Source organism: Gekko japonicus, unplaced genomic scaffold (assembly GCF_001447785.1).
Source record: "Gekko japonicus isolate JY-2015 unplaced genomic scaffold, Gekko_japonicus_V1.1 scaffold1722, whole genome shotgun sequence".
In the NCBI taxonomy this organism is placed as follows: domain Eukaryota; kingdom Metazoa; phylum Chordata; class Lepidosauria; order Squamata; family Gekkonidae; genus Gekko; species Gekko japonicus.
The window spans coordinates 90,679-102,975 of record NW_015160264.1 but is presented as its reverse complement, the minus strand read 5'-3'; the positions used below and the strand labels follow the sequence as shown (position 1 = coordinate 102,975).

General features: G+C 43.0%; 1 protein-coding gene across 1 annotated transcript in view; it reads right to left on the bottom strand.

The window, feature by feature from the left end:
• LOC107113627 (zinc finger protein 850-like) overlaps positions 1-12,297 on the bottom strand; it is a 32,818-nt gene that overhangs the window by 12,461 nt on the left and 8,060 nt on the right. The window contains exon 6 of the mRNA XM_015414975.1: positions 9,511-11,464. Within this exon, the coding sequence (XP_015270461.1) occupies positions 9,511-11,464 (1,954 nt within the window). The remainder of the gene's footprint in view (positions 1-9,510; positions 11,465-12,297) is intronic.

The window sequence follows — 12,297 nt, the reverse complement described above, 5'->3', positions numbered from 1 at the left end:
CTTCTTGGTGCTTGGGGGGGGGGGTCAACAGTGGGAGGGTTTCTAATGTCCTGGCCCCACTGGTGGACTTCCTGATGGCACTGGTATTTCTGGCCACTGTGTGATACAGAGTGTTGGGCTGGATGGGCCTTTCGCCTGATCCAACACTGGCGTCTCTTATGTTCTTAGTCCTTTCAATTGGAGAGAATCGATTCCGGGCTGCTTTTCTGTGTAAACTGGAAGGGGGGGGGAAATCTCCAACTTTCCCTATTTTTTAATTTTTATTTTATTTTTTGCATTTTATTTTTTGCATTTTATTTTTTGCATTTTAAAAAACCTATTTATTTTTCAGCCTAGAAAAAAAGAAAAAAATGAGATTGAAGCTTCCCTGACTGTGCCTGGGGTCATTTTCGAACACCCACATGCATCTCGATATTTTTTAAAAAAATGAATCCCCCCAATTTGTCTGAGGGGTCAGCGGTCATCTGTGGGGAGTATTGCCCCCAAATCCCCCCCCATGGGAATGTGCCTGCTCTGCACCTGCTCCATTCTGTCCCCATCCTTTTTGAAGCGAGGCCTCCAGAACTGCATACAATAATACAGGTGAGACCTGACCAATGCAGTGTATAGTGGGTTGTGATTTGACAGGTTGTGATTTGAAGACGAAGAGATTGGATTTATACCCTGGCCTTCACTACCCAAAGGAGTCTCAGAGCAACTTACAGTCTCCTTCCCCTCCCCACAACAGACACCCTGTGAGGTAGGTGGGGCTGAGAGAGCGCTCTTGAGAATTGCCCTTGAGAGAACACCTCTGAGAGACCTGTGATTGACCCAAGGTCACACCAGCAGCTGCATGTGGAGGAGTGGGGAATTAAACCTGGTTCTCCTAGATTAGAGTCCGCGCTCCTAACCACTACACCAAACTGGCTCTTATGTTATTATGCCTCTGTTGATACATCCCAAGACAGCATTAGCCTTTTTTACCACTGCATCACACTGTCTCCTCATATTTAGCCTAGTCTGCCTGTACCCCAAGATCATATTCACATACCCTGTCATCCCTAAGTATATCCTCCATCCATTATATGTGCTTCCCATTTTTGTAGAACTCTGCACTGATCCTCGCTGAATTGCATCTTGTTCACATCCATCCATTTTTCCAGTGTGTTCCTACCTCACTCAGTTCTATATGTCAGTCAAGCTAAACCCTTTACAGAGACTCAGGGGTCATTTTCTGCAGGAGCTCACAGGAGCAGAGCTCCGGCAGTAAAGAGCCCAGGGGGCGGGCACATGCAACAAGCCCCACCCCCTGCTCCCAGCAGCCCTCAGAGCAAGAAGCAGCCAGGTAAGTTGCAGAGCTCCCCCAGGCCCCCCAGCCCAAAACAGTCCAGTGGCACCTTTAAGACCAAGTTTCATTCAGGTACAAGCTTTCCCTCCTCTGCAAGGACAGATCTGCACATTCCCTCCCCCCGCCAATAGCTAGCTATCCAAAACAGTCCAGTGGAGCCTGAGCAGTGGGTGTTTCCTTGTGACACACTTCCGGTGATGTCAGGGGGTGTGGCATATGCAAATCAGTTATGCTAATGAGCTCCTGCACCTCTTTTTCTATGAAATGACCCCTGCAGAGAATAATCAATTTAATCTATCCAATCTACCCAATCTAGTATATCCTTTTGAGTCAAATCCTTGACAAATTATAACCTTTGTCAGGCAAGATTTTTTTCCCCACAAGTGAGCTGTTCCTGTGCTTTCCTTTCCTTTTTTTTTGGTTTAAATCTTATTGTAGGATTTTTAGAACAAAAAATAGAAAGGAAAAAAAAGAAAAACGTTAATAGAACATATAAATGAAACGTTCATATTTCTCAATGACAAAGACATACAATTACAAACTTAAGACTTAGTCTAATGGTTAAAAAGGTAAAGGTTCCCTTGCTCGAAAGCCAGTCGAATCCGACTCTAGGGTTGCGGTACTCATCTCCGTTTCAAAGCCGAAGAGCCAGCGCTGTCCGAAGACATTTCCGTGGTCATGTGGCCGGCATGACTAAACACCAAGGCGCGCAGAACGCTGTTCCCTTCCCACTGAAGTGGTACCTATTTATCTACTTGCAATTTCTTGCTTTCGAACTGCTAGGTTGGCAGGAGCTGGAACTAGAGACGGGAGCTCACTCCGTCTTGCGGCACCCTGGGTCTCGAACTGCTGAACTACTGACCTTCCACAGCCTGCAGTTCAGCGTCTTAACCACCGCAGCTCCATAGGATTATGATTACTTACTCTGAAATTATAACAAAATTAAAACAAGAAATCTTCTCACTTTATTATCTAAAGTGATCCTTAATCATCAAAGTCACATATCATAAGTTCATTTTTTCCTCTTTCATGCAGAGTCAATAAGAGGTTTCCAGTTAGCCATAAATCCAGTCTTTTCTCTAATCAAAGAAGAGAACTAGTAGATCCTTTTGTGTCGAATCCTTGACGAATGATAACCTCTGTCAGGCATGATCTTTTCCCCAAGCAAGCTGTTCATGTGCTTTTCTTTCTGAACGGTTTTTCTGATGTTTCTGACCCTTAGAGGAGGAGTGTTCAACCTTCAAACGACGCACTGGGATGAAAAAACAAAAAAACCCCACAGAAAATTAACAATGTATGTATATGTAGCTGAACCTTCAGCAGTCCATTTCTGATCAACAAAACTCTTTACTGTTGCTGATGACTGTTGCTGATGAGAGTAGTTGACAAGATATTCTTTTAAAATTGAAATGCAGAACTAAAGAGGAGGTGGGACCAGTGTTCCCTCTAAGCTGAGTTAGTGTGAACTAGCTCAGTTTTTTAGCCTCCAACTCACACGTTTTTGTCTTAGCTCAGGAAGGATGGCTCCAGAGCAAACTGATTTATACAGTAGCTAAATTGCTCGCTCACAACTTTAATGCTGGTAGCTCCCAAAGCAGAATTTTTGCTCACAAGACTCCACAGCTTAGAGGGAGCATTGGGTGGGACTTCCTGTTTTATCCCAAAACATCCTAGAGTTGCCCCTCCATAGTTGCTTGAACCTTGGGGCATACTAAAGTTCTAACACACACACACACACTACCAGAGAAAACCCTTTCCTCTGCTGCGCACGTTCAACAGTGCAGTGTGATGGTGGTCAGACCGCCACGCCATTACTGGACCCCTCTTGTCTCTCCTCAGCCTTGCTGTAATGCCAAAAGACGTCTCAGCTTGGAAAGAAAAAAAAACAATTAAAGCAGGGTGTGACGACCCCTTATCTAGGGAGGTCTGGTTTTACTTTAAAAGTGTTCTTTTACTTATATTTATCTGGGTATCTCTGGCTGCCACCAGGAAATTTAAGGCTTTCCAAACCTTTATAATATAATATTTTTATCACTGGGTAGGTAGGTCGAGGTTTTAAGCTTTCACGAGGGTCTATGTGTTTCCTGAGAAATTATTTCTTTCAGAGCTGGCAGACTTAAATAAAGAAGATTTATTGATATAATTCATAAATAACAGGATAGTAGTTTGTATCTAGGAATGGGTAAATACTGAACAATTCCAACTGGGTTTTCACACACTTTTCTCTCTCACTGTCAGAGATTTTGGCATGTAACTTTGTAACACTAACTCAAGGTCATGTAAGTTCACTGTTTCTCCAGTCACTCAGACTTTTATTTTTCTCTTTGACTTTACTTTCTTGTTTCATATACATTCAACCTTTCTTCATATACAGAACTAACTCATAAGCACACAAAACTGCTTCTCTCTTCTTTCATACTCAGAGCTTAACTGAACTCCTGTTTCCCTCACAGAACTCAGAACTCAACTACTCCCTGTCTTTATCAACTGTCTAAACTGTAACTCTTGACTGACACACATTTTCTAAAACCCTTCCCCCTTTCTGTCACTCACCAATCACACCACTTGCCTGTTTCAACCACTCTAGATTATCTCTCACCGCCATGCAACCAAACTTTTAAAGACACACACACACAGTTAAACATGAAATCATTACACAGGGATACTCAGTTTGTGCCTTGCAAAGATCCACCTTCAGAATTACCATCACTCCAGAGCCACAGGACGACTGTATGCCACACCAAACACACACCATCACAGCAGTGTTAATATTAAATGATGGTGGTGGAAGGTGCCGTCAAGTCGCACCCAACTCATGGCAACCCTGTAGTGTTTTCAAGGCAAGAGACTAAGAGAGGTGGTTTGCCATTGCCTGTTGCCTCGGTGTAACAACCCTGGACTTCCTTGGAGGTCTCCCATCCACGTACTAACCAGGGCTGATCCTCCTTAGCTTCTGAGATCTGATGAGACCAAGCTAGCCTGAGCCATCCCGGTCAGGGCATTTAATATTAAATATACGACGACAACCTTTTCCTTACCAGAGTGACTCCAGCCCTTGTGCACCCCTCTTGGACTTCTGGCCCTCTCCTTACCATGAGGCACAGCAGGCTGGCCAAGTGAGTGAGACTGTCAAGGCTCCCAGCCTTCCATGGTTTTACCTACCTCTCTGGAATATTCGGTGGGTGCCACCATGGCAGATGATACTCACAAGAGACGCTGGTGGCATGCCAAAAAGCCACTGATCATCCCTGCTTTAAATGGCTAGAAAGGGAGGGAGGAAATGCAGAGGTGAGCTCCACCACAGTGGCACCAGGTGAAGCTTCCAGATGGACACTCCATCCACCACCACCCAGCAGCTTCCACTTAGATCCAGGTGAGTCATGTTCACTGTTCCCTGGACGCTCCGAAATACTCTGGAGGCTTCCGATGTCCATGCAGGGGGGGGGGGGAGAAATTCCCAAACGGAAGCATCTTAAAGATGCTACAGGTAGTGCGAGATGACAGCTGCCAGATCTTTGCAGTAACTCACCTTTGCAGTACCATGGGTGTGTGTGTGTGTCCAAATTTGATCATGACTGTGGCATGAGGAGAGGAAGGGCCTCACTCCTCCTCTTTGTGACACCTTCCTGACCCACTGGGGCTGTGGGAGGAGGGCTGCATATCCAGTACCACGGTGCATGAAACCCAACTCCAAATGGGCCAAACAACACCCATAGAGCTGTTTTGGATTTGAAAAACTCTTCTCTCCCCCATACTGCAGACCAGGGCTATTTTTGGGCAGGAACGCACAGGAACGGAGTTCCGGCTGGCTCCCGAGTTGGCCACGCCCAGCAGGAACTCATTAGCATAATAGGCCACACCCAACAGCAGGAACTCATTAGGATTGGCTACATTAGGGGTGTGTGGCCTAACATGCAAAGGAGTTCCTACTACAAAAAAGCCCTGGGTTTGGACAACAAACAAGGTAAACAGAATAAAAAGCAAAAGGTGGGTGTAGCTGGATAACCACACTTCTGGTAATATGGGAGTGCGGCCTAATGTGCTAATGGGCTGTGCTGTCAGGGGTGTGGCCCAATATGCTAATGAGTTCCTGTTGTTGGGTGTGGCCTATTATGCTAATGAGTTCCTGCTGGGCTTTTTCTACAAAAAGAGCCCTGCCAGACACACTCAGAATCTGGGCTGTGTGGAAATGAGTTCCCTTGGGAATTTTCTCTCTGGCTCCAAGTCCCCCACGGCAGCCTCACATTATGTGAATCGTCTCGCTTGGGCAGAAGATACTACTGAATTTCTTAGCTAGGTAAATATACCCACATGGAGGAAACCTATTCAAGGGAAAACAACATACATGAAATAAAGCTCCCAGATTTTTATTACCTGCTAGCATCCTAGCCAGATAGGATTTCCAGGTCTTACCAGACTGCCACCAAGGGGCTCCTGGCTTGTTCCTGGGGTCTTATGCTGTGATGACATCACCAGGAAGTGACCTCATCACACTAGGCATGTTGTACAGGGGACGCTCTAGCATTTGGGTAAAAACTTTATGGTCATCATGGAGTTTTTAACCAAATGTTAGCGTGTCCCTAGCACAATGATGTCACCTCCGGGTGATGTCATCGCGCCAGGCATGTCGGGCGCAGTGGGGCTCTTTGGGGGTGGGACTCCCCCTGCTGGCCAGCAGTAGATTGGGGCCCCCGAAATTGGGGAAAACCCCACCCCCACCGGAGGGTTGGTAACCCTTTAGCCAGAAACTAATTCTTGACATTGTTGTATTTGGAACTGAGCACAGCCTGGATGTCTTCACCCTCTGCCTTACATAACAGCCCAAAGGATTTTGACCCTCAGTCTCCATCAGGATGAACATCAACAGGGGATATGGGAGAGCTTTTCCTTTAGTTACCGCGGCAGTTGTGTATGTCTGGGGGACATGGAGGACATTCAGTGAAGTGGCTTGAATTGGGTCTCCAGGAATTTCCTGGAGTTGGCACCGGTAACACATGCAAGTACTTGCCAGGTCGCCCCTGCTTAGCTTCTGAGATCAGACAAGATCAGGTTTGCCTGGGGCATCCAGGTCAAGGCAGACGACAACATCTTGACTTCTATCTTAGCAAATCGAATGAAGGGTAGAATTGGTAGGTGCATATCACCTGACCAAACTGCCTTCACACCTGGTTGCCATATTACCACCAATATATGAAAAACTGTCAGTCTATTTGACGTTAAGAAAGATAAAATCAAGTTCGCTTTCCTGTTATTAGATGATGAAATGACATTTGATAGAGTGGAACACAGCTTTCTGATGGAATATCTGGTAGCATTTGGTTTTGGAAATAATTTTAAAAAGTGGGCAAATCTGATTTATTCACAGTGTTTTGCTAAGGTAAGCATAAATATCTATCTTCACAAATAGATATTACTAGAGGTGTATGTCAAGGATGTCCTCTCTCTCCTCTCCTGTTTACTCTTTCTTTAGAATCACTAGCGGTTTCAGTGAGAGAAGAACCAAAAATCCATGGCATTGAAATAGGAGGTATCCAATATAAAACTGGTCTCTATGTAGACAATATTTTCATTTTTAACAGACGTTGAACAATCCAGTAAAACACTAGAAAATCTTATACAAGAATGTTCTCAGGTATAAACTGAATCCAGATAAATAAGAGATTATCTGTCTTAATACAAATTTAAATGAATACAAAAAAAGATAACGGGATCTGGGATATGAAGATTACTGACCAAATTAGGTTTCTTGGTATGTGGTTAAATAAGAATAATGATGGATTTTTAAAGATCAATTGTGATCCAGTAACAGCTGAAATTTAAAAAACCCCCACCAGTTTCAACTTGGGAAACCTTAAATTTATCTTTCCTTGGACATGTAAACGCACAAAAAAAAATGACGATTCTTCCAAAATTATTATTATTGATTTGGTAATCTCCTGACTGAATTTCCAGAACAGAGTTAAAAGTGTGGTAGCTATTATTAAATGTCTTCATCTGGGATAAAAAGAAATCTAGGATATGATGCAGCAGCATGTATGATAAAAAATTAAATGGTGGCTTGGAGATACCCAATCTATATATACTACCAAGCTGCCAGAGTAAAATGGTTGAAAGACTGGCTATAAAGGAATGCTGAAAATACACCAGACTTTATAGAACAATCTTCTGTAAGGATACCCCTGAAAAGCTGGCCTTAGATGAGGAAAGAAAATAGGAAGAAATACTATAACAATAATACCATCATAAATGCAATACTCAATGTATGGGATCAAGTTAAAAATAAATTGTCACCAAGATTTTCTCTCTTAGCATCTGTTATTAGTGATATGATTGATGAGATGAGCCTGGAATTTCTCCCTTTGAGAAGGTAGGAATTTTCAAGATTTAATGATGACAGAAACTTGATAACTGACAACCAAGTAATCCCGTATAGTGATATTAAAGAACCTAGTATTTCAGTATTTTAATATCTCCGTCAGAGGCAACCTTTGCGAACTGAAACCAAAGATGCTAATTTAAGACCTATAACAAAGTTTGAGGAACTGCTTTTAGCAGATGATAAAAGTTTTATTTCCAGTAGGTATTCTTGTTTATTGAAAATGACGCTCAAACCTGATCAAAACTTTTGCAGTAGGTGGCAAAAAAAAATATGTACGTAACAATTTCAATGATTCAACATGGAAATTTATCTTCACTCATGGTACTACCTTTACAGTTTGCCTCTCTTTTAGAGAAAACCTGTTGAAAATGATTTACAGCTGGCATCTAACTCCTTTAAAGAGTTGGCAAAGATCTATAAGACTGGTACCAGCAGCATATGGTTCTGTAAAGAAGAGAAGGCAGATTTCTTTCACATGTGGTGGACATGTATACATGCCTCCTGCTATTGGAAATAAGTGGTGAAAATTGTATCACTTGGGTTGGAAAAAACAAATCCCCCATAAACCAGAGACATTGTTGCTGAATTACCTACCTGATTATCCCTAGAGATCAGCAAATACATATGATTACATATGATTACTGCTGCAAGGCTGGTTTTTGTTAAGGCAATTTTAAAAAATCCCTAAATTGCAAGATTGCTTGTTGAAAATAAAGGAGATCTGTACTTTAGTGAAATTAACAGCTTATCAGAAAAATAGAGATACATACAGAGTAGACTTTTTATGGTCAAGAGCAATACAAAGAATGGAACTGACGATTGTATAATTGGAAATAGTATTGTCAGTGGCTGGTGAAGGGTTTTCTACGTCCATGGGGGCAGGACGGATGAGGATTTAGACTGGCAACGTATCTTATGAGCATTTTGTATGTTAGCCGCCCTGAGCCCGCTTGCGGGATGGGCGGGGTACAAATATAATAAATAAATAAAATAAAATAAATTGTATTTTTTGCATGTATCTGTAATTTGTTTATTTTAATAAAATATGAAAAAAAACCTTTCTGGTGGCCAAGTAAGCATCATCAAGCAGGAAATCTTTGTAACATACGAATAACTCCTGTGAGAGTGACTGACCAAAGGTCACCCAGAAAGTTTCATGGCAAGTGACAATTAGAATTAATTTGCATGTTTCCCAAAGGATCATGGGAATGCTTTTGAAAGAGTCACCATGACCTAGGACTGGGCCAGCAGACAGGGGGATTGTTGGATGTATTGAAGTTGCCACTCTTGAGTGTTCTTCTAAGCTTTCTTGTCCTGTGGAAGGGAACTCAAAAGGCATTTAAATGCCTTTGGAGCTATCATTTCCCAGGTCCCATGATGCCCCCCAAGGATTCCAGTGGGAGGAAGAAGGAAACCCAAGGCCACAGTGCCACTGCCTGCCAGGGTCTCTCCTCAAAAATAAGGTTTCTACACACACACACACACACACACATACACTAATACTCCCTCAAATACGATTTCTTGTATGTGGTGCGGGGCCCCAAAACGCTCCACTGTACTACGGGCCTGATTGTATATAGCCAGTATTGCATTGATGCTAAAATATGTTCTCCACCAACTGGGATGCAATGTATCCCTGTGTGCTAAGTATGTAGACATACTACCCTCCTGGTCTCTGTAACACACAAACACACAATGTGGTGAACATATCTCACCTGAACGGGATCTTCGCTTTCGTTTGCCTTCCAAATGGACCTTCTGGTGAGTCACAAGACGTGGGCGCTGAGAAAAACACTTCCCACACTCAGGGCATTTATAAGGTTTCTCTCCTGTGTGAATTCTACGGTGAGTCACAAGGTTTGGCCTGTACGCATAACACTTCCCACATTCCAAGCATTTGTAAGGTTTCTCTCCGGTGTGGACTCTTTGATGGCTAACAAGGAGTGATTTATGAGCAAAACATTTTCCACACTCTGAACATTTACATGGTTTCTCTCCTGTGTGGATGGTCTGGTGAATCGCAAGGTGGGGCCGTTGAGCAAAACATTTCCCACAATCAAGGCACTGGAAAGGTTTTTCTCCTGTGTGGACTCTCCTATGAGTTGCTAGAGTTGAGTGTTGAGCAAAGCACTTCCCACATTCCAGGCATTTATAGGGTTTCTCTCCTGTGTGGACCCTTCGGTGTGTTGACAAACTGGATTGGCGAGCAAAACTTCTCCCACACTCTAAGCACTTATAAGGTTTCTCTCCAGTGTGAACTGTCTGATGTTTCACATATGCTGAACGGTGAGCGAAACATTTTCCACATTCTGAGCATTTATAAGGTTTCTCTCCAGTGTGGATTCTCGTGTGCTGTTGCAGGTCTGACTGGTGAGCAAAACATTTCCCACACTGCAAGCACTCATAAGGTTTTTCTCCTGTGTGGGATCTCTGGTGTTTCACAAAGCCTGCATGATAAGAAAAATATTTCCCACACTTGATACACTCATAGGGCTTTTCCCCTGTGTGCACCCTCTGGTGTATCACTAAACTGAATTGTTGTGCGAAACATTTGCCACACTGTGAACATTCATATGGTTTCTCCCCTGTGTGGATCCTCTGGTGTGTCACCAAGTTTGACTGCTGAACAAAACATTTTCCACACTCTGAGCATTCATAAGGTTTCTCTCCTGTGTGAACTCTTGCATGAATCACAAGGTAAGAGATATCAGCAAAATATTTCCCACACACTGTGCATTTACAGCTTCTTTCTCCTGTGTGAGTTGTCCGATGTTTTGCAAGATGGGACTGGTGAACAAAGCACTTTCCACACTCTAAACATTTATAGGGTTTCTCTCCACTATGGATTCTCTTATGTACCAACAAAGCTGAGCTGTACGCAAAACATTTTCCACACTCCATGCATTTGTAGGGTTTCTCTCCAGTGTGGATTTTCTTATGGCTCATGAGGTGAGGCTGTTGAGAAAAACATTTCCCACACTCAGAGCATTTATAGGGTTTTTCTCCAGTGTGGACCCTCTGGTGTTTCCTGAGGTATGATGGGCGGGCAAAACATTTACTGCATTTCAAGCATTGATAGGGTTTCTCTCCCCCATGGACAGTCCGGTGTTTCACAAAATCTGAGGGGTGAGCAAAACATTTTCCACACTCCAGACATTTATAGGGTTTCTCTCCAGTGTGGATTCTCTTATGTACCAAGAAAGATGAGCTGTATGCAAAACATTTTCCACACTCCGTGCATTTGTAGGGTTTCTCTCCTGTGTGAACTCTCTGATGTCTCATTAGGTAAAATTGTTGAGAAAACCATTTTCCACATGCGGAGCATTTATAAGGTTTTTCTCCAGTGTGGACCCTCTGGTGTTTCATGAGGCATGATGGGCGGGAAAAACATTTATTGCATTTCAAGCATTGATAGGGTTTCTGTCTCCCATGTTTCACAAACCGTGAGTAGTGAACAAAACATTTTCCACACTCTAGACATTTATAGGGTTTCTCTCCTGCGTGGTTTTTGTTATGGCTCATGAGGTGAGGCTGTTGAGAAAATTGCTTCCCACATTCCAAACGTTTATAGAGTTTCTCTCCTGTGTGGCTCCTGTTGTGGCTCCAAAGGTGTGACTGGCGAGCAAACCGTTTCCCACACTTCAAGCACTTATACAGTTTATGTCTCAGGTGGACTCGGCGGTGTCTGGCAAGATTCAGTTTCTGAGTAAAACATTTCCCACACACGTGGCACATGTTTTTCCCTTCAAACTCATTTCCTAGATAAAAGGTAAACAGATGAGAAACTCAAACACAAAAAGAAGATTGGTGGAGGAGAAACATCTGCACACATGTAGACATTGCTAGTTACTTTTGGAGTTTCTTACATCTCATATTTTTTATAAACCACCAGTTTTACAGAAACGTATACCATAGCCCTACTTGTGGTATTTTAAAATTTGTACAATAGAGCCATTCAGCACTATTAGATATACAATGCTTGGTGGGAAACTGTTGCTACACCAACATATTTATTTAGAAATATCTATTATAATTTCCCAAAGGCCTGCTTGAGGTGTCCTGCAACTAAAACCAAACCATTACAACAGCCATTAAAAAACCCCAAAGGTATTAAAAACAAGCCAGGCCATTAAAATGACATAGAACAAACACTGAACATCCCAAAATATTAAACAGTCCTCAGTGCAGAATACCAAAAAACAGCTAAAAAAGATATGAACTCCTTAAGTAACATACCGAGGCAAAAGAGGAGAACTTCAACAGTTAACTCAGAAATCACTGGTTGAGAGGCAGGGGTATACTTTAAAAAAATATTAATGAACGAATATATTTCTCAAAAACCTAGTGTTCTACATGAAACATGGAGCTGCGGTGGCTCAAGTGGTTAAGACGCTGAACTGCAGGCTGTGGAAGGTTAGTAGTTCAGCAGTTCGAGACCCGGGTGCTGCATGACGGAGTGAGCTCCCATTTCTAGTTCCAGCTCCTGCCAACCTAGCAGTTCGAAAGCAAGAAATTGCAAGTAGATAAATAGGTACCACTTTGGTGGGAAGGTAACAGTGTTCCGTGCGCCTTGGTGTTTAGTCATGCCGGC